The 21,409-nt window shown below is 57.8% G+C and overlaps 3 protein-coding genes across 3 annotated transcripts in view; 2 read left to right on the top strand and 1 right to left on the bottom strand.

The window, feature by feature from the left end:
- Positions 1–1,953: 1,953 nt before the first annotated feature.
- Positions 1,954–18,236, top strand: LMNB2 (lamin B2). The gene is made up of 12 exons (XM_084795636.1): positions 1,954–2,274; positions 8,397–8,533; positions 10,822–10,978; positions 11,070–11,195; positions 14,328–14,498; positions 14,585–14,710; positions 14,821–15,041; positions 15,317–15,569; positions 15,644–15,751; positions 16,128–16,247; positions 16,357–16,470; positions 16,744–18,236. Exons 1-12 carry the CDS (start codon positions 1,993–1,995, stop codon positions 16,783–16,785), a joined length of 1,857 nt encoding a protein of 618 aa, XP_084651762.1. The 5' UTR covers positions 1,954–1,992; the 3' UTR covers positions 16,786–18,236.
- Positions 18,237–18,818: 582 nt separating this feature from the next.
- On the top strand, positions 18,819–19,741 carry TIMM13 (translocase of inner mitochondrial membrane 13). The gene is made up of 3 exons (XM_084795637.1): positions 18,819–19,074; positions 19,148–19,216; positions 19,408–19,741. Exons 1-3 carry the CDS (start codon positions 18,955–18,957, stop codon positions 19,504–19,506), a joined length of 288 nt encoding a protein of 95 aa, XP_084651763.1. The 5' UTR covers positions 18,819–18,954; the 3' UTR covers positions 19,507–19,741.
- Positions 19,742–19,890: 149 nt separating this feature from the next.
- The window catches only part of TMPRSS9 (transmembrane serine protease 9), a 29,562-nt gene continuing 28,043 nt past the window's right edge, over positions 19,891–21,409 (bottom strand). The window contains exons 18-19 of the mRNA XM_084795638.1: positions 21,205–21,341; positions 19,891–20,483 (exon numbers count right to left, since the gene is read on the bottom strand). Of these exons, the coding sequence (XP_084651764.1) occupies positions 20,322–20,483; positions 21,205–21,341 (299 nt within the window). The 3' untranslated portion in view covers positions 19,891–20,321. The remainder of the gene's footprint in view (positions 20,484–21,204; positions 21,342–21,409) is intronic.

The raw sequence follows: 21,409 nt of genomic DNA, 5'->3' as shown, positions 1-21,409 counted from the left end.
CTAAATTTTGAGTTTGCGAGTCTGACAAGAGGAAATATGTACAGGGCAGTGGGAATCAGACAGGGAATAATATATATGTATATATATATATATATATATATATATATATTTTTTTTTTTTTTCACTCCCAGAGGTGGAACCTAGGGCCTACTTCCCTTTAGGTAAGCACTCATCTTTTGAGCCATGCCCCCAACCCCTCACTAGAAGATTCTGGGCAGGGACTCCACCCCTGAGCCACACCCACAGCACAGCCCCTGCTTAGTTTATACACCAATAGCGCTAATTATAAGAAAATGAGGGCTGGAGAGATGGCTCACAGGTTAAGAGCACTGGCTGCTCTTCCAGTGGTCCTGAGTTCCATTCCCAGCAACGACATGGTGGCTCACAATCAACTGTAATGTGATCTAATGCCCTCTTCTGGCCTGCAGGCAGAGCATTGTATACATAATAAATAAATAAATACATGTTTTAAAAAATGAAGAAAAAAAAGAAAATGAAAAACAGTAACAGATCCTTTGATACAAAGTAGCTTTGGGAGATAGCGATGTCAAGGCTCCACAAGCCTTTCTTGCCTTTCTGGCTTCAAAGGCTGTGTGGGGTTGCATCCCCCACCCCCACCCCAGCCCCCCAGCCCCTCACTGCCCCCCCACCCCCCACCCCCGACAGCCGGATGGAGTGACAGGTTAGGGTCCTGACGCCGGCCTCCAGGACACCTATCCTGAAGAAGATTGGTGTTATGACGTCGGTGGTGGGGGACAAGGACATTCGGCAAGGATGGGGTACAGCATTGGGGTGCTGCCCTCTCGCAGCCGTAAATATTGACCCTCCCAGGTACCTGTTATATGGAGGTAAGAGAAAAGTGATCCGTAGTCTGGTACCTTGTCAAGATATTATAGGCAGGTGCACTACCAGGTCCGACTTCATGTTGGTGCAGGGATTTGAGCGTGTGCGGGTGTGCTCAGCGTATTTGTCCTCGGAGCCACATCATTCCGTTTTTTGTTTGTTTTCTGAGACAAAGTCTCATGTGGTGCAGACTGCCCTCACCCCCTCTGTGTCCCCGAGGCTGCCCTTGAACTCCTGATGCACTTACCTCCAACTCCCTGGTGCTGGGTGACAGCAAGGAGCCATCACACCCAGTTTATGCTCTGCTGTGCTGGGATAGAAGCCAGGGCTGCTGGTTAGGCAAGCGCTCTATGCTTTGAGTCACATTTGTAATCTTATTTATTTGCTGTACTGTCCTCAAACTCACCGTGCTCCTACCTCAGCTTTCCCAGTGCTTGGCAAGACAGTTGTGGGTGCTTGCTTTGTGGTGAAAAAAAATTTTTAATGACACTTATTTACTGTATGTTTCTGCATGGGACACACAAGCATAAAGGTAAGGGAATAACATGTGTGTACTGGTTGTCTTCTGGCAGTGTAGGGTCCAGAGATAGAATTTCTTTTTTTCTTTTTCTTTTTGGTTTTTTCGAGACAGGGTTTCTCTGCATAGCTTGGCTGTCCTGGACTCGATTTGTAGACCAGGTTGGCCTCAAACTCACAGAGATCCACTTGCCTCTGCCTCCCCGAGTGCTGGGATTAAAGGCATATGCCACCAATTCCAGCTTCAGAGATCAAATTTCGATCATCAGGCTTGGCAGGTGAGGTGCCTCTGAGGCATCTCACCCACCCTTGCCATCTTTTTGTTTAATTTCTTTTACATTTAATTTTTTCATGTGTGTGTGTGTACGTGTGTACACGTGGGCTCATGTACGCAGCTGTAAGCATGTGGAAGTAAAAAAAAAACTCTTCCTCCACCCGCGACCAGGGATTGAACCCGGGAGACTGCCCCTTGTAGCTTTTACGCGAAAGCTGGAAACTACATCTCCTGGCATGCCCCGCAAAGCTACCTGGTGGACTACCGCTCCCAACGTGCTCCGCGCCAGAGAGCGGACTACAAGTCCCGGCGCGCCCCGCGCTACGGGCGGCGGCGCCATCTTCCGCGGCGCGGATTGAATGAGCGCGCCGCACCCGGGCAGCGGAGGGAATCCGCACGCCGCCGCTGCCGCCGCCGCCGCCGCCGCCGCCACCGCCTCCGCCATGGCGTCTCCACCGCCCCGCGCGGGGCCTGCCACGCCGCTGTCGCCCGCGCGCCTGTCTCGGCTGCAGGAGAAGGAGGAGCTGCGCGAGCTTAACGACCGCCTGGCACACTACATCGACCGGGTCCGCGCGCTCGAGCTGGAGAATGACCGGCTGCTGCTGCGGGTCTCCGAGAAGGAAGAGGTGACCACGCGCGAGGTACGTGGGTGGGCACCGGAGACTCGGGAGCCGACAGACAGACCCCGGGGACAGGTGCAGTGAGCCGAACCCTGCCCACGGGGGACCCCAGGGACCAGTGCAGACCCCCGGGACTGGTGCATAGGGTTGAGCCCTGTCCACCCGGGGGACCAGGGCAGAAAGCTGAGCCCTGATCGGTGCAGACCCCACGGGCGGATGCAGACAGCTAAATTCTGCCCACCAGGGGACCCCAAGGACGAAAGCATAGGCCTGAGCCCCGCCTTTCGGGAGACCCCCGGGACAATTGCAGAGCCCTGAGCTCAGCCTACGGCGAAGAGGCGGAAACACCTACCTCCCCCACAGGTGCCGACCGCTAGGCCCCGCCCGTCAGGCACCTAGTTATTAGTGCAGATAACTAAGTCTTGCCCCCGGGGGGTGGGGGAGTGGGCAGGGAGCTAGGGAGCAGTGCCGAGCCGTCCAAGCCCTTCCCACCTGAGGGACGTTAGGGACAGGTGACATGTGTAAACAAAGTTAATCCCCGCCCCCCGAAGCTCCACCCACCCGAGGACTCTCGGACCAGGTGTGGATGGAGCTAACCCACGCTCACCCGGGGTCCCTGAAGGGGAAGTGTAGACTGAGCTCAAACTGCCAATAATGGTCAAGAGATTTGGAGATGCTCCCCAGATGGCCTCAAAGGACCTTGGGGGACCCTTCATATTACACGGATGGGCAGGAACGGCCCCGCCCACCCCGAGTCATAGACTAGACTGTGTATGATTCTCAGACATCCTGGAGATACGTGCAAAGACAGCCAGTTCCCTCAATAATGGGCTCATGAGACCTTTGGGGACCTGAAGTAAGTGCTGGCTGGAGGCTGTTATGGGGGGGGTCTTTGGGCCTTGAGGGTTCTCTGAGGGATAGATACCAAGCCTGGCAAAACCCAACCACTGAGGTGTTCAGTGAGGGGTAAGCTGCAGAGGGTTCTGGGAACACCTGAGGGACAGCCTCACTCTAGACAAGGTTATACTTTTTTAGGATGTAAGGAGATTTGGGGCACCTTGAGAAGCAGGGGTTTTATGAGGGACCCTGAAAAGAAGGTGTCAGTCAGGGACCATCCTTCAGAGGAGTTCCAAACTTTTGGGGACCCGCTAAGTGAGGGTGCATTAGGGGCAGTTCTGGCAGATCCAAGTGAGAGGTGCGTTTTGGGGGCTGTCCTGGGGGGCTTGAGGAGTGAGGGAGCTTTTCCTAGAGATCACCAATGTTAGTAGCTGGGCAGTCTCCGCCCACTGCCGGGTTCGAGGGCATCTTGGGGTGCTCTTGATGAAGGATAACGAGAGAAGGGTCCAGGAATGACTTTTTGTGACTCCTTGGGGATTGGCACAGAGTGGGGCGTTGAGGAATCGGGAGTTTGAAGGCACTGCATAAGACAGCATGGTGTCAGGACTCTGAGGGCCTGTGGACCTCTGGCCAAGGAGGAATACACTATGAGGTTGCCTCAGCAGTAAAGAGATGTGAAGGGTGTTTGTACTCCACCTTGCTAGGGGCTAGGGGGATGGCCTCCTGTGCCCTCCAGAGTGGGAGACAGCAGCACCCAGATCTTGTCCCTGGACAGGGGCTCGGATCCTGTGATCTCTCTTTCCAGAGCTGGGCACTGAAGTAGGGCCCGAACCACGAGGAATGCTGTTGGGAGAAGTGGTGATGGGCAGTGTTTGTGGGTGCCTGCATCTCTGTCCTGTGTGAAACTCCTGCAGTTAGGGAACCCCAGGATTTTTCTCCCTCAGAATCCTCCCATAAGGGACTGAGGGCGTGGTCAGGTAAGGGCACGCCCCCTAGAGGCCTCCAGTGAGGGCAGGGGGCGTGGTTGGAGTAAAACACAAGCCTAGAATCCTCCAATGAGGGTTTGGGGCGTGGTCAGGATGGAGCCCCGCATAGAATCCACCCCCCCCCCCAGACTGCCTCTTCCTGTGACCTTATAGTCTGTTGAAGCCTCAGCTTTGCCATCTATGCAGTCGAGCAGCATGGCCACCATTACCACCGTCACCTGCCTGGGCAGCAGTCAGCATTCTAAGACCCGGATGGCTGCTTTATACGTGCGTGTGCACGTGGAGGCCAGAGGTCACCTTTGGGTGTCTCCCTCAATCAGTTTTGTTGTTGCTTTTAAAGATGTATTTATTTTTGGTTTTTCAAGACAGGGTTTCTCTGTGTAACCCTGGCTGTCCTAGAACTCACTCCATAGACCAGCCTGGCCTCGAATTCACAGAGATCGTCGGGCCTCTGCCTCCCGAGTGCTGGGATTACAGGCATGCGCGGCTGTGCCTGGCTTTTTGTTCCACAGACATTTAGAATTTCCGGCCTTTGAGAACAAGTGCAATGCCAGCCGTATTGGGTGCCACCTGTCCATGCAAGTGACAGTTGCAAAGGCCACCCTTGTTTCTCAGCTTTGAAAGCCTGCAGAACACAGGGCTGATTTGGGGCTGAAGTGTGAGGCAGGGCAGGTGGCAGGCACAGCGCCCTCAGCCTGCCTAGTTCCAGCATCTAGTGTTGTAAGATGTCTGGGGACAGCTGGTGGGGTGACCGGGGGTACAGGGAGGGGGGGAAGAGTGGCCACAAAGGACACCACACAGACGGCACATGCTCCACCTGTCAGCAGCGCCTTGCGGGCAACTTGGCAAGGTGTAGGGACAGCTGTGGTTGGGAGAGCGCTGGCACCTGGCCTGTGTTGCCCGTCGTGGCATGGTGTGGCCTGCCACAAGGAATCAGCAGCTGAGGCCTGGGGGAATGGCAGGGGCTTTGAAGGCGCCGCTCAAGGCTGAGCTCTGGGCACAGGAGGTGCCGTGCCCTCCTGCCCTGCTCAGGCTGCCTGTGTGCTGCCTCTGCCCTTTCACTCCATCTTGTCCAGAACTGGGGCTGAGTGTGACATCACCTGGTGTCTGTGAGGCCTTGCACTGGGTAGGTCAGGGGAGGCTAAGGTGGCCGTCCAGGGAGGTGGTGGTTGGAGAAAGATTCAAGGTGCTGGGGGACAACACGGAGCCTGCACCTGTGTCCACGGAGGCTGCTCCTGTGTCCACGGAGGCTGCTCCTGTGTCCACGGAGGCTGGGGTGTAATGTTCCCCACAGGGAAACTTGAGTGGGGAAACTTGAGTGTAGCGTCTACCCTCCCTGGTGTCCTGTTGCTAGGCTGGTGTGCCTGGGGGACAGGGAGCCCTGGAGGAGCAAAGCTCCCAGCAAGCATACGTGCGACCCTGGCAAAGGCCACCTCAGGCCATCTGAACCCTCAGGCTCTGGCTGATGTGTGTTGACACACATGTCTGCTCAGGATAGGCCCTGCTATGGTGCTCCAGAAACCCCTGCCAGAAGCCACCTTCCCCCCGCCCCCCCCCACGGGGCTCATGGGGCCTGCCAGCCTCCCCACAGGGGGCCAGTACTCTGCTCCACAGGCCTGCCTCTGTGACTTACATGGCTGAGATGATAGCCCAACACACATTGAGTCTGTGTACCAACAAAGCTATATATTTTTTTTTTATTTTACTTTTCCAACAAAGCTTTATTGATGAGCGCTGGCAGGCCCAGAGTCCCCATCCCTGGTCCAGCCACTTAAAAATGTGGAAACCAGCCGGGCGTGGTGGCGCACGCCTTTAATCCCAGCACTCGGGAGGCAGAGGCAGGCGGATCACTGTGAGTTCGAGGCCAGCCTGGTCTACAAAGTGAGTCCAGGACAACCAAGGCTACACAGAGAAACTCTGTCTCGAAAAACCAAAAAAAAAAATGTGTAAACCGCTTTGAACCCCAGCTCTCGGGAGACAGAGGAGCTCTGTGAGTTCAAGACCAGCAAGATCTACATAGCAAATTCCCAGGCCAGTCAGGGCTACTTAGTGAGACCCTGTCTCAAAAAACAAAACAAAACAAAAACTATAGAAGCAATACTAGCCAGGTGGGCCCAGGCGATAGCTGTAGCTGGGCCGCAGGCCTGACCGTAGACCAGGCTGGCCCGGACACATGGTCTAAATGGAACTAAATGGAACGTGGTGTGAAGCTCTTGTCTGTGTTCCCCAGTGTCCTTCTGCTCCAGGACCCTCCCAGGAGCCAGCAGGAAGTCCTCCTGTGGGCGTGAGCTGATCCCCCTGCCCCAGGCTCTGAAGGACTAGAGTGACAGGTGCACCCTACCACACCTCCCCATCGCTACCTGGTCTTCCTTTGTCACGAGTGGCCGGTGGTGGCAACCTCCAGTCCCAGCCTCCTTAGGCACTGTGGTGTTCTCTCCACCCTGAGGCCTGGTAAATGAGCATCCTGGGAGGAGCGATTGGCAGGCAGGGTGTGAGGGTGTGTCCTCCTGTGAGGGGCAGGAGGTGTGGTCGGAGGTGGAGCACAAGGATGCTCCCCACAGCAGGTCCTGCCTGTTCCTTCTAGGGTAAGGGAAGGTAGTGGCAGAGCCCGGGAGTGAATGCATGTTGTGTCACCTCTCTTACCATTCCCGTGGCTGACCCATTGTGCCCCAGGGCTGAGGAGGCTTTTCCCTGTTCCAGGCCTCAGTGTGGTCTGTAAAAGGGGGTAAGAGCCCTACCCACTTCAGCGCTTGTGCACACACGTGCTCCCTCCGTGTGTGTGTGTGTGTGTGTGTGTGTGTGTGTGTGTGTCTGCTGACTGTCTGTCTGTCTGTCTGTCTTTCCCCCCCCCCCCTCTTCCCCTCTCTCCCTCTCTCCTCACCTGCCTGGGCTGGGCAGCCACAGTCTCCGCGCTGACAGACACCGGGTGCCTGATCACAGATGTATGTTAAGCATATGCACCTCCAAAGCGGTACTGTAGTTCAGTGTGCGCCAGGTCTGGTTAATCTCACACAGGTCAAGAACATTCTACCACCCAAAAGAAAGCGCATTCCCGTGAGCCATCACCCCATCCTCCCAGCCCTCAGTGCCCTCGAGCCAACCGACCTCCCTGTCTGGATTCCCCACTTCCGGACGTTTCCATCCCTGAGCCCATGCCGTGTGGCCTTTGTGTCTGGGTCTCACGGAGCACCGTGTCCACCAGGTCCCTCCACACTGTCGTGACAGAGCCTCGCTCACGTTCAGGGTTGGGTAATAACTCCAGCCAGTGGCGGATGGTAGCATAGCCCCACCATCCACCGATGATGCTGGGCTGTCCCCTTGGTGTCAGGGCTGGTGGCTGTGTGCGTCGTGCACATTTCTGCTGGGTGTCCTGCTGTTGCACCTGGCTGCCTCCAGAGGACTTGTGGTGCAGGTGTTACACAGCTGCCGGCCACACCTGTGCCTGCTGTCTCTCTGCCACCCTGGGTGTGAAGTGCTGCCTCCCCATCTGTCCCCACGTGTCTTTAAGCACATTAAGCTCATAGCGGCTCACGGCCTGAGTCTCCTGGCCAGGGACAGGCGAGGTGGAGCATGCAGGAGGCAGGTGGCAAAACTGTCGTCACAGTGGCAGCCAAAAGCACGTGTGCATTTGAGTGTCCCTTTGCTAGGCATGAGTGTGGGGTGACCGATGTAGTGGCTGGACTTTGTGCACCCAGATACAGTTCAGCGAGACTGTTTCTCACCCATGTGGCCCTGGGGACAGCCAGAGGGGCCTAGGTCTCCTGACCCTCATCCCCAAGGGGGTGGGATGCAAGGGCGGGAGGCAGGCAGATTCAGAGAGGGGTTCCCAAATTGCCATTTTAGGGCCAGCAGTGTGACCCTGCAGAGCACCAAGCAAGGCTCCCCGAAACTCAGGTGTCACCTAGGCCACATTGTGAAACGATCAACACCAGCTGTGGGGTCGGGTTCAGCAGGTGGAGTGTTTGCCTGGCACCAGGTGCCTGTCATCGTGGCACTGGGGCTCTAGAGAAAAAACACGTTAGACCAGGAGTTCTAGACAGGGCAGTGTGATGCTGGGTGTCCGCTGACACAGGTTCAGTGGCTGCAGGGCAGGGATGGCTTACAGCAGAGATTCATCCAGCTCTGAGCCAGTGCTGCCCCCTGGGTTAGCCTCGGCTATGCATTCCTGCCAAGCCTGAGGGTCCTGTGGCCTGCTTTTGTTATCCTGGCACGCTAAGCTGTGGAAGACAAAGGTGGGTCCTTCCAGAGAGACCGACAGTGTCCTCTGTCATGACCACGGAGGTGACCTAGGGTTGACTTAGGGCATCCCTGTCTCCCCAGGTGAGTGGCATCAAGGCCTTGTACGAGTCGGAGCTGGCTGACGCCCGGCGGGTGCTGGACGAGACGGCCCGGGAGCGTGCGCGGCTGCAGATTGAAATGGGGAAGCTGCAGGCCGAGGTGGACGAGGCCAGGAAGAGGTGGGTGGTCGGGCCGGGTGGGGCTGGGGGCCGATCCTACTTGGTGTGAGGATTGCTTGCTCCTCAGCCCCCTCCCCCAGTGAAGATTAGCACTGGGGAGACGGGGTACAGGGGCTCTTTGGGCTAAGCTGGCTACATAGACTAGCACAGTGGCAAGCTTGGGGCTCAGTGAGAGACCTGCCTCCACCAAGAAAGCGGGAGGCGATTGAGGGAGGACCCCAGTGTTGAATTCAGATCTCCGCGTTCATGCGTGCACACACGTGACCATGAGGAGACACATCAGGAAAAACCAGAAAGATCAGTGGCTGCGGCTGCACAGGCCTGGCATCTCAGGTATACAGCTCCCGGAGGACTAGGAGCCCCCAGAGGTCAGGGACAGGATGACTGTGGGGTTGAAATGTCGTCCTAAGTCCACCATGTGCTGCGTGCACATGCTCGGTCAGAGCACGGGTACGTCAGGCCAGCAGTGAGAGCTCTCTGAGGCAGTGTGCCTTTACAGACAGACCGCCCCCTTAGCCTCCTATACTGTGCCTTGGGGTCACAAGTGTGTCCCTCATCACACTCCTGGAAGGTCCTGTCACTGTGCATCAGGGGCTGGAGGTCCACCCAGGACAGTGGCAGAGTGGCTGGCTAGACACCCGCCCTGGCTGGTACTGAATATAAAATTCAGGTCCTGCGTCTGCTAGAGCCATTGCCGTCCTCAGAGCAGAGGAGGGTGAGAAGTTCCCCCGACTCCTCCCTTCAGAGCCCAGACTCGGCTCTGTCCCCAAAGTGCCCACTGCTGGTGGGACCATCCTGGGACACCCCTCCCTCAAAAGGATCGCTTCCAGATCTGAGCCAGTTGTGCCCACAGCAGGATGCCCTGCTCACACTGGCCATTTGGCCTTCGTGGTGGCCCCAAGCCAGGGAACACAGGCCTGGCCTCTGAGAGGTGACCTACCTGTTTCTCTGGTGGCAGGTGCCGAGATGGCCACCAGGCTGTCTACCCCAGCATGTGTTGCTGGCTTAATAAGTTGGTGTGTTGCGGCCCGAGGGCATCCACAGGCAATAGGCCACATCAAAGATGACAAGGCAGCCAGCACTGCTGTGCCAACCCTTAGCAGGAGATCCCTGCCGGCGTCTGTCCACAGCGCCTCCACTCCCCCCGCCCCCCTCAAGTACAGTTTCTCATTCCACAGCGTGCACCTTGGTTTATTGGCCTCCACCTCCCTATATAGCCAAGGGCGGCCTTGACCTTTCTGTTCACAGCATTGAATAATGAGCCTGGCTTCCCCCTCATCTGGCGGCTCACCTTCTTCTGGTGAAAGGAACAGCGATGGCCTTGGGTAGTTGGTGTCCCTGCTGAGTAAGTAGCTCAAGTGCTCCTGCACAGTCCTGTGGGGCTCGGTACACCCCACAAGGCATCTCAGGAGCCGGGCACCCAGGCCCATGTTGACCACAGCATCCCGTGGAACCTTGGCCTTTGAGGTCTATTAGGAATTCCCTGGGTCCCGGTCATCTTTCCTGGCCTCTCTGCCGTGCCGCACCCAGGGCTTTTGCAGTGCTGGCCTGTGGCCCTGCCTCCACACATCTCCTCGGGCCGCATTGGTCCTCACTGCCTGTCCCATGTCCCAGCTGTGCGCTCTGTCAGCTTCGGGTCCTCCTGTGCCCCACACCCACACTCAGGCAGGCACAGTAGGGAGCAAGCTGGTGTCCCCAAAAGCCATGGTTGCTTAGCTGTGGGTACCACCCATCACCAGCTGACCCTGGGAAAGCCGAGGCAGCAAAACTGCTGCAAGTGTGAGGCCAACCTGGGCTCGGGTATCCCGTCTCACAAAAGGGAAAACCCCAAAATATTGCAAAAGCGGCCAAAATCTATTCTCTAATACCTGCTCGTTTAAATGCCTGCCTCCGCCATCTTGGCTGTACTGAGCGACAGGAAAGCGTGCTTTCCTTTGTGATTTTAATGACTTGCAGTCAGTGCTCTGCAGCTGGGCAGCCCCACCCAGAGTTGGCTTTTGGGAGCTGAGCTTCTGTGGACAGCTGCGAAGGGAGTGGACCCCCAACAAACAAGACAGACAACCGGTGTCGTTTGTTCCAGGGTCGTGCACTTTGGTTGGGTTTGGTTTGAGATTGCTAGTCTTGCTGTTTTTAAAATAGGGCCTCACTTCGTAGACCAGGCTGGTCTCAAACTTCGTCTCAGTTTCCCCGGTGCTGGGACAGCAGGCAGCCTGCAGTGGCTGACAGGAACCACAGGGACTTTGCTCTTGGCCTCCCTGGAGCCTTCTGACCACTCACCTTCCTTTCAGTGCCAAGAAGCGTGAAGGTGAGCTCACGGTGGCCCAGGGCCGGGTGAGGGACCTGGAATCCCTCTTCCACCGGAGTGAGGCCGAGCTGGCGGCGGCCCTCAGTGACAAACATGCCCTGGAGAATGATGTGGCCGAGCTCCGAGCACAGCTGGCGAAGGTGGGTCTGATGGCTGCTGGGGTGCTGGCTCCCCAGTGACATGGAGAGGCCGGGGTGGCCTCACCTCAGCTCGCTGCCCTGTGTCTCCCAGGCAGAAGATGGTCACGCTGTGGCTAAGAAGCAGTTGGAGAAGGAGACGCTGATGCGCGTGGACCTGGAGAACCGATGCCAGAGCCTGCAGGAGGAGCTGGGTTTCAGCAAGAGTGTGTTTGAGGAGGTGAGCGTGTGGGGCCGACGGACACCGTCCCTGTCCCCGGGGACCGGCTTTCACAGGGACCCGGCCACCTCCTCGTATCAGCAGCCTGGGGCGTACACTTCATGTTTGTCCCTGTCCCCCTGTGGCCTCTTACCCAGTCTCTCTCTGTTCCTCTTTGTTTTTATATTTAGTCATTTCTTCTGGGGGAGGGAGGAGAGCCCGTGGTAGACAGGCACCTTTGCGTGATGAGCCATCTCGCCAGCCCCGTGGCTTGATTGGATTGACACTGGTCACTGCCAGGCCAACTGGGTCATTGCGCATCTCATATCAAAAACTCCTAACTTAAGCAGGTATGGTGGCTCAAGCTTTGATACCCACACAGGGACGAGCACAGGGCGTGAGAATATTTGAGTCTGAGGCAGAGGCAGATGTCTGCCGGTCTGCAGGTGTACAGAGTGAGTTCCAGGACAGCCAGCGCTACACAGAAAAACCGAGTCTCAAAAAACAAACAAACAAAACACTTAAGTTGGGTCGGCAAGATGTCTCAGTGGGTGAAGGTACAATGCCCCCAAGACTCACAACACCCTGGAAACCATGGTAGGAGAAAACAGACTCCCACAAATTGTTCTCTGATGTCCACAGCCCTGTTGTGGCCCACGTGGTATCATCCCCCACCAAGCCACACATAAAATAAATATGTGGATTTATTTTTGGGGGGCAGTTTTCAAGACAGGATTTCGCTGTGTAGCCTTGGCTACCCCAGACTCACTCTGTAGACCAGGCTGGCTCACAGAGATCCACCTGCCTCTGCTTCCTGAGTGCTGGGATTAAAGGCGTGTGCCACCATGCCCAGCTGAAAGAACTTTTCTTTTTTTTACTTATTACATACACAAGTGTTCTGCCTGCATGTACACCTGAACACCAGAAGAGGGCACCAGATCTCACTCTAGACGGTTGTGAGCCACCATGTGGGTGCTGGGATTGAACTCAGGACCTCTGGAAGAGCAGCCAGTGCTCTTAACCACTGAGCCATCTCTCCAGCCCTGAAAGAACTTTTGTTAACTTAGCCTGTCCACTCAAGGTCACCATCCCAGGGCTGGGGACGAGGATGTGGTCCCAGCTTTTGGGGGCCTCTATGCAGCCCACCTTAGGTTCTCCCCTCTAACATCGAGGCCTCTAGCGCCTTGGGGTGTGGGAGTAACTACGCCTAGGTACAGGTCTACCACACCAGGTCCCAGAGACCTCAGCTGTCACAGAGCCCTTTGTGTCATTACAGCACGGGTGTCCCGTGGTGAGGCTGGGCCAGGCCCCTGCCTGTGGGCACTGCTGAGGCGCTTCAACAGGAGGGCGGTGCAGCTGTGCAGCCACAAGCAGCTCTAGCCAGGGCCAGAGAAAGGGACGGCTGAACCAGGAGGCCATGAGAGCTTCAGTGTAGAGCTCTGTGAGGGAAGCCCCAAGGCCCCGACCTCAGCAAGGAATCCACAAAGGGATTCCTGAGCCTGTGGGAGAACTGCATTCTGGGAAGGGACATGGGGGGAGTCCTGTTTGAGAACACAAACTCATGAGGGAGTCAGAACCCATGTGGGGCACTGGAGAGGGGCCTGGGAGAAGGTCCACCGCAGACCACGGTCCTGTGGAGGGAGCCTTGAGGCAGGTTCAGCCTGCAGAGGGGCCTGAGAGGGACGGCCCAGAGGCAGCTGGCCCTTTGAAGAAGATAGTGGCGAGACCTAAAAGGGAGTCTTGCATGAAGTAATGCCTGAGGGGTCTTGGGAAGACCACTGTGGAGGCACCCTCAGAAGGAGCCGTGGGGGCTCCTGGCCACCTTAGGGTCCCCGCCAAGGGAGCAGGTGAGGGGGTGCAGCCAGGAGCTTCCTCCCAAGCAGCTATGCTGGACTGCAGAAAGGCGTGTGCTCTGTCCTGACAAGCCTATGGCAGGCCACTGCACTGAAAAACTAAGACCCAGCAGGTGGTCCCATTCCTCCTTTCCCCACAGTGTCCCTCTGCTGCCACCTGGGTGTGTGGCTCCCGGCCGTACGGTATGCTCCTCAGTGTTAGAAGCCTTTTGTTGTACCTCGCTGTGCAGGATTTACTAGTCTGAAACTCACCATGTAGATCAGGATGGCCTGGAACTCTTAAGACTTGGGGAAGAACAGCCTTTTTTTTTTTTGAGAGACACGGTCTCTCTGTGTAGCTCTGGCTGTCTTGGCTCGCTCTGTAGACCAGGCTGGCCTCGAATTCACAGAGATCCACCTGCCTCTGCCTCCTGCTGGGATTACAGGCGTGCACCACCACCACCCATCTCTTTAAAAGGTTTTTTGTGGTTTTTTTGCTTGTTTTTTGTTTTTGTTTGTTTGTTTGGTTGGTTGGTTGGTTTTTCGAGACAGGGTTTCTCTGTGTAGCCTTGGCTGTCCTGGACTCACTTTGTAGACCAGACTGGCCTTGAACTTACAGCGATCTACCTGCCTCTGCCTCCTGAGTGCTGGGAAAGGTTTTCATTTTTATTTATTTATATTTTTTATTTTGTGTATATTGATGTTTTGCCTGAATATGTGAAGGTGTCAGATCCCCTGAAACAGGAGTTGTCGTTGTGAGCTGTATGTGGCTGCTAGGGATTGAACCGGGGTCCTCTTGGAAGAGTAGCCAGTGCTCTTAAAGGCTGAGCCATCTCTCGAGCCTCCTTTAAAAGCCCCCCCCCCCTTTTTTTTTCCTCTCTCGAGACAGAGTTTCTCTATGTAGCCTTGGCTGTCCTAGACTGACTTTGTAGACCAGGCTGGCCTCGAACTCACAGCTATCCGCCTGTCTCTGCCTTCCCAGTGCTGGGATTAAAGGGGTGTGCCACCATGTCCAGCTTAAAAGTTTTTTTAACACAGCGTCTGGCTGTGAGCCCAGGCTGGCCTTGAGGTTACACCGCCTCTGCCTCCCAAGTGATGGGCAGGGTTGCCTTTCCTGACTGGTTCTCTCAGCACACAGCTCCCTCCATGCACTGCATTGTGTCAGAGCCTTGCTCCTGATCATGGCTACAGAATACTCCAGTGTGGGTATAACCCAGGCTGGGGTCCATCATGGCGGGACCGTCCACAAATCGATCATTGGTGAACAAGTAGCCAGGAGATGCAGCCTGGCACAGCTGGGTCATTGGCTTGTCCCCTCTAGGAGGTGCGGGAGACGCGGCGGAGGCACGAGCGCCACTTGGTGGAGGTGGACAGCAGCCGGCAGCAGGAATATGACTTCAAGATGGCACAGGCCCTGGAGGACCTGCGCAGCCAGCACGATGAGCAAGTGCGGCTGTACCGCCTGGAGCTGGAGCAGACCTACCAGGCCAAGGTGAAGCCTCAGGGAAGGTGAGGAGATGGGCGGGTGGCCACTTCCCTGCCGCTGCCCCGATGCTCACACTCCTCGACTCCCCTTAGCTGGAGAACGCCAAGCTGAGCTCGGACCAGAACGACAAGGCAGCCAGTGCAGCCCGCGAGGAGCTCAAGGAGGCCCGCATGCGCGTGGAGTCGCTCAGCTACCAGCTCTCAGGCCTCCAAAAGCAGGTGACGGGAGCCAGCCCTGTCCCCAAAGGGCCTCTGTCACTCCAGCCTTCCTTGGTCCTTCACATCTGAGGCTAGGAGGCCACACTGTGACCTGGCCACACCCTCTGCAGGCCAGCGCTGCAGAGGACCGCATCCGGGAGCTGGAGGAGGCCCTGGCTGTGGAGCGAGACAAGTTCCGCAAGATGCTGGACGCCAAGGAGCAAGAGATGACCGAGGTGCGCGACGCCATGCACCAGCAGCTGGCCGAGTACCAGGAGCTGCTGGATGTCAAGCTGGCCCTGGACATGGAGATCAGCGCCTACCGCAAGCTGCTGGAGGGCGAAGAAGAGAGGTGGGTGGAGCCTGGAGAGTGGGCGGGGCCAGAAGGCCTGGGCGGAGCTTCAAAAGGCTCAGAAAAGCCGGGAAGGCTTGGTGGCGCATGCCTGTAATCCCAGCACTGGGAAGGCAGAGGCAGACGGATCTCTTAAATTTGGGGCCAGCCTGATCTACAGAGTCCAGACAGTCAAGGCTTCTTGGGGGGGAAAAGGCTCAGAAGGTGTGAGTAGTGGCCGGGATTCTGGCGGCTTGGCTGGCTCCATGGCCACCCTCACACCTCCCTTTCCGCAGGCTTAAGCTGTCCCCCAGCTCGTCATCCCGGGTCACTATCTCTCGGGCGACCTCGAGCAGCGGCGGCGGTGGGATTGGCATGTCTGTGGGGCGAGGCCGGGGCAAGCGCCGTCGGCTGGATACCGAGGACACCCCGAGCTTGCGCAGCAGTGTCTCCCGCCTGGCCCAGCAGGCCGTGGCCACCAGCGTCGTGAGCATTGACGAGGTGGACCTGGAGGGCAGGTTCGTGAGGCTCAAGAACGCCTCGGACAAGGTGAGTGTGGGGCCGGGTGACGGGCCAGTGCTCCCGTCCTGGTGCCGAGGGCCAAGAGCTTGTCTGGGTTTCAGGACCAGTCTTTGGGGAATTGGAAGATCAAGAGACAGGTCCTGGACGGCGAGGACATCGCCTATAAGTTCACGCCCAAGTATGTCCTGCGGGCCGGCCAAACGGTCACGGTAGGTGCCAGGGAGTGTGTGATAGGGAGGCTCCCAACACTCTGCTCCCACGGTGGGAGGTACTGTGTGGGGTCAGCATGTTCTGAGAGCAGCCCAGTGTCCTCTGAGCTATGTGTGCAGTTGCCGCACCCCTCAGGGTACCCCATGTCTGAGGTCTGGCACTTCACAGTTTTGAGTGGGGGTGTCTGATCCCTGAGGCCCTTGAATTCCAACATGGCTCTCCAGCAGAGAGCTAAGGGACCACGGTGAACCTGTCTCTTCCTCTACATCCGGGGGTGGTCCTGCTTTGACGAGCTCACTGAAGGGCCTCGTGGTGGGCAGCCATTGCCTGGCCCAGGCCCTGAGGTGTCTGACAGGGGCCATCTTTGGTTCTCAGGTGTGGGCAGCTGGCGCAGGGGTTGGCCACAGCCCCCCATCAACCCTTGTGTGGAAGAGCCAGAGCAGCTGGGGCTCCGGGGAGAGCTTCCGTACTGTCCTGGTCAATGCAGATGGAGAGGTAGGCGCACACCGCAGGCGACTGGGTCCTGGACCCTGGGGGTGGCCTCAGGTGGGATGCAGCCACCAGCATTGGGGTGTCAAGTAGACTGGTGACCTTTGTTGTGTAGGAGATGGCCGTGCAGGCCGTGAAGCAGTCATCCATTCAAGGGACGGAGAACGGGGAGGAGGAGGAGGAGGAAGAAGAGGCGGAATTTGGCGAGGAGGACCTTTTCCACCAGCAGGTAGAGTGTGCACTGTCTCACATAGTGGGGCTTTGGGTACCGGTCCCGCAGTCCTGCCTCAGGTGACTCAGGTCACTGCATGGGTTCTGTGGCACCGCAGACCTCAGCGCCACGCTTCCTGACCCTTCAGCCAGGACACCCTCTCCCGTTGAGCCTTGTGTGGGAAGACAGACTCAATGCCTCAGTCTGGGCTGAGGCTGAACAGAAGGCTGTGGGGCCTCTGTACCTGTTGGGAGCAGTCTGCCTAACTCCATGCTCCCTCGTTCCTTGCAGGGGGACCCGAGGACCACCTCGAGGGGCTGCCGGCTGATGTGAAACATGCCCACACTCACCATGGCCCCCAGAGCCCCCAGATCTATTTTTTTATGGTCCGCTCTCACTAGTCCTTGGTACCTCCCTTGATGACTGTTGAGCAAGCGTGAGAATGTGGGTGGCTCCACACACAGGCCTCACCCTCCCCACTGCCCCTGTGCTGATGTTCGTAGTAGAGGTCTAGGCCAGGACCCTGCGGGCTGAGGGACTTGGGCCTAGATCTGGAAGGGACGGGGGCGTGGCTGCTGCCTCGGGGTGAACTAGCATGAAGCTGTGGTGATGTAATAGTTGGGTTTTCTTTGAAGCTTTTAAAATCAAATCATGTTCAGAATCTAGATTTGAAGTAAATCAAGTGAAATTCAGAAAGAGGGCAGTGGGGAATCACTAGCCTGTCAGGACTCGGTGGCTCTTCAGACACAGGTCAGATCCTCCACTCCTTGGGCTATGGGCACAGAGGGAACATCTGAGCCCCCTGAGGTGCCAGCTTTGTGCCCTGAGCTTGAAGGGTCTGTGATAGCCCCCAGCCTCAAGGTAGCCAAGGACTTCTCTGGGTCCAGATTCTAGAATGTTCTAGTCCCTTCTAAAGCTGAGGACCAAGAAGGAGGAATCTCTCACATGGGATGACTCCTCCCATCCTAAGATTGTCAGTCTACCCTCAGGAGCAAAGGCTGCGGGTTCCCAGCCAGTGACTACTCACGGTGTGTAGCCAGGCCAGCTCTGCTGTGGCCCCGGGTGTATACACACTGCGCTGCCCCTCTGTACCCCACCCTGATGGCTTAGCCTGGACGAGTCCTTCGCAAGTTCCAGGTGCCCGCCAGCTCGCACCTGACACCTTCACTTCCCTGCCACAGACACGGTATTTTTTTAACGAATATTTATTTTTTTACATCAGTAACGCCGCTCACTGGGACTCCGCTCTGGGGGGGCGGCGGTTCAGGCCCGGAGCTGCCACGAGTTGGGGGTTACCTGTGACAGCTTCCTTTACTGAGCCAAGGAGAGTGCTGTCTGCCTCCTGTCACAGCTGGTGGGAGGAGCAGCTCAGGCCCAGTTCCCGTAAGGCCACGGAATGCCACCACTGCCACCGACCCACCAGCCGCCTCCTGCTTCTAGATGCTGCCGTTTTCTTCAAGTAACAGGTGTTGGGTCCTGGATGCTCGGGCTGCTGCAGTCACTACACAGCCCACCTGCCCTGCCCACAGGGCGCAGCCCTCCAGAGCACCAGCACTGGAGCTGGCTTCCCTGTGTCTTTGTGGCCCTGGGCCAGGCGAGGTGGGCCAAGGAGTGGCACTGCGGCTGGGGAGCAGCCTGCGCTGCGTGCAACGCTCAGCTCTATAGGTTCTGTTTCTTTTCTAAGATGCATGCCAAATGTGTGTTCTGCCTTTTCTTTTCCTCCTATGTAATATACATTTTACGACTGGAAACTTTTTTACGCTCAAATAAACGGTTTGATTTTATTTATTTATTTTTTGTTTTTTCGAGACAGGGTCTCTCTCTGTGTAGCCTTGGCTGCCCTAGACTCGATCTGTAGACCAGGCTGGCCTCGAACTCACAGTGATCCACCTGCCTCTGCTGGGATTAAAGGGGCGTGCCAACTACGCCCGGCTCCCAGACTCACTCTGCTGACCAGGCGACCTCAAACTCGGAGCGATCCGCCTGCTTCTGCCTTCCAGCTGCTGGGATTAAAGACGTGCACCTCCACGTCCGGCTAACAACCTTGATTTTAATTGATCCTCTGTCCCCGACAGTACAGCGGGCGCGTGGACGCCTCATACGCGTGCGCGGTGGGAAGGCACGGGGCCGAATGTCCCTTGCCTGGGCGCATGCGGGAAGTGCAGGGCCTTGTGGGAGTTGTGGTTCGAGTTTCCGTTTCCCTGGATACCACCAAGGACAGGTTCCAAGTTCTACCTAGGGGCGGCACGCACAGCCTTGTGGGAGCCGTAGAATGGCGTTTCCCATAGCGCCACAGGCGATCACGTGTCATGGCGCGCACAGGCTTGTGGGAGATGTAGTTTGATTTGTTTCCATGGTGGCCGGGGCCACAGCTTTCCGTCAGGCTGGTGGCGACGCGCGCAGCCTTGTGGGAGCCGACGCGGCCTCCTTTTCCCGTGGTTCTCCGGCTTCCGGTGCCTTCGGGTCCGCGCGCGCTGCCGCGGCCCGGGTGAGTGCGCAGCCATGGACAGCGGCTTCGGCTCGGATTTCGGCGGCGCGGGTGGCGGGAAGCTAGACCCGGGGGCCATTATGGAGCAGGTGAAAGTGCAGATCGCCGTGGCCAACGCGCAGGAGCTGCTGCAGGTGCGGGGCGCGCCGGGGTAGGTGGCGGGGTTCCCTGGGTGAGCCCCCGCTGAGGCCTCGCATGTGTCCACAGAGGATGACCGACAAGTGCTTCCGGAAGTGCATCGGGAAGCCGGGGGGCTCCTTGGATAACTCTGAGCAGGTGAGGCTCCCGGGGGCAACCCGAGGATAGTGAGGGCCGAGGGGTCACGAGCTGCTAGGACTAAGGGACGTGCGTGCGCGGCCTGGTGAGTTTTGCGCGTGCGCGGGGTGGGGGGCGGGGTGGCAGCCTTAGTGAGTGGTCCGGGGTCTTGAGACCCTAACTCAGCCGGGAGTCCCTTCCACGCCCTGCAGAAATGCATCGCCATGTGCATGGACCGATACATGGACGCTTGGAATACCGTGTCCCGCGCCTACAACTCTCGGCTGCAGCGGGAACGAGCCAACATGTGACGGGATCTGGACCTCTGCACGCCGTGTCCACGGTCACGGTCGGAACTGTTTCCCCACCAGCAAGGGCCGCTCCTGAGCAGCGGCCCGAAGTCTGGCAGCATGGTGGCCTTTCCCCCTCCCCGGGCTGCTGTGCACAGCTCCGAGGAGCAGTTTGAGCTCGGGGGATCTGGCCGACCCCACCTGAGCTGTGACCTCATGAGGGCTGGCCAATAAATGGCTGCTGGGGCCAAAAAGGCGGCGTGTTATCTCACTGCCTGGGGTCCTTCCCCAGAGTTGTCCCCAGCCTCCCGGGGTCTCTTTCCCCTTGGTGTCAGTGGACTGCTGGTTCTCAGAGCTCCCGGTGCTCATCGACCCTGTTGGGAGACCTACGATAAACAACATGGCTCTGTGTGAAGCGTCATCCTCAACTATGAACGAACCAAACGTGGTCCGTGCCTGTTCCCAGCACGTGGGGGTGGAAGCAGGAGGATCAGATTTGTTATCGAGACCCTGTCCCACAAAACCAGACATTGAGCCAGGCGTGGTAGTGCCAGCCGAGGCAGAGGCAGGTGGATTTCTGAGTTAAAGGCCAGCCTGGTCTATAAAACGGGTCCAGGACAGCCAAGGCTACACAGAGAAACCCTGTCTCGAAAAACAAAAACAGGCACTGAACCAGAGCTTCCAGAAGAGACTCTGTTTATTGGAACAACATATACAGTCAGTCACGGCTAGGTTCCATGGGACCCCCAAGCTTCCCGCCACCCACTCCCCTTCCTGGGTTGGGTAGCCAGCAACTGTGTTTGTAGTCCAGGCCTGGGTCCCCGGCCACACAGCGGTCATTCCTGGATGTTCTGGCCTATCCATCCAAGCACAGCAGACACGCGAGTGTAGACACCCGGGAAGTGGGGCCTGCCACAGCCGTAGCCCCAGCTGGTGACCCCAGTTAGCACCCACTGGCCAGATGGCTCCCTGCAGGCCAGGGGTCCCCCTGCGTCGCCCTGAAGGAGAGAGTGCTGTCAGGCCAGCAGTGCTTGGGACCAGGCATGGCTTCTCTCCCGTGTCTCCTGCCAGGTCCTTGCCCCCAGGCCCAGGGTAGTCACGCGTGTGCGGTGCTGTGCACGGGAAGGCCAGCATGGGGTGTGGGGTGCTCATCTCTTAATGCTTTCCAAGCTACTCCCTTTACACGGAGTCTCTGTGAGTGAACCCGGAGGTAGGTGGTAGGCAAGTCCTAGCCTTCCTATCTTCCCGCCGCACAGAATGGGGTTACACGTGCACACAGCCTGTGACCATGGCGGGGGCGGGGGGGGGGGAGGGTGGTCTCAGCTCAAGGCCTCACGTTTATACAGTGAGTGACCTCCCTGTACCTGGGACAGGAGTTCTCCGTCATCCCCAGCTGGCCTCAAACTCAGGAGTCCTGCCTGGACCCTCCAGCAGGATGTGCGGCTGGGAAACTAATCTGAGCTAGCAGTTGTCACGAATGATGTCCCCAGAGTCAGAAGGTAGGGTCGGGGAGACTGGCAGGCTCAGTCGGGAGGTGCTTGCTGCACAAGCGTGAGGCCCCGAGTTAAACCCCAGAACCCAGATGAAAAGCCAGGTGTGCCGCCAGCGCTCAGGACACAACAGGAGGATTCCTGGGACTACCTGCCTCAAAAGACTGGTGGTGCAGGGCCTCAGGGCAGCCTGGGCTACCGAGGGGACCCCGGTCTCCGCCTCACTCACCGAGCAGCTGTCCACGCCCCCCTGCGGGAAGCCCGCGCAAAGCATGCGGCTGCTGATCTGCACAGGGTAGAAGCGGCGGCAGGCCTGCTCGCTGAGAACGCGCACCGCTGCCTTCTGCAGCTGCCGCGCCATGGAGCCTGCGGGGGGTTCGGGGAGTGGGTGTGGGTGGAGAGAACCCCCGGCGCTCCCCCACGTGCCCCTCGAC

This window comes from Acomys minous, assembly GCF_964271855.1.
Source record: "Acomys minous genome assembly, chromosome: 9".
Lineage (NCBI taxonomy): Eukaryota > Metazoa > Chordata > Mammalia > Rodentia > Muridae > Acomys > Acomys minous.
The sequence above is the reverse complement of the archived record's forward strand: the minus strand, read 5'-3'. Positions and strand labels throughout refer to the sequence as shown.

Excerpts from the sequence above, each read along its gene's own strand:
- LMNB2 (XM_084795636.1), top strand. The coding sequence starts at position 1,993 with ATGAGCGCGCCGCACCCGGGCAGCGGAGGGAATCCGCACGCCGCCGCT. Across the intron at positions 11,196-14,327 it reads GCAAGAGTGTGTTTGAGGAG|GAGGTGCGGGAGACGCGGCG; the intron begins GTGAGCGTGTGG and ends TGTCCCCTCTAG. Across the intron at positions 15,570-15,643 it reads TCAAGAACGCCTCGGACAAG|GACCAGTCTTTGGGGAATTG; the intron begins GTGAGTGTGGGG and ends TCTGGGTTTCAG.
- TIMM13 (XM_084795637.1), top strand. The coding sequence starts at position 18,955 with ATGGACAGCGGCTTCGGCTCGGATTTCGGCGGCGCGGGTGGCGGGAAG. Across the intron at positions 19,075-19,147 it reads ACGCGCAGGAGCTGCTGCAG|AGGATGACCGACAAGTGCTT; the intron begins GTGCGGGGCGCG and ends ATGTGTCCACAG. Across the intron at positions 19,217-19,407 it reads CCTTGGATAACTCTGAGCAG|AAATGCATCGCCATGTGCAT; the intron begins GTGAGGCTCCCG and ends CACGCCCTGCAG.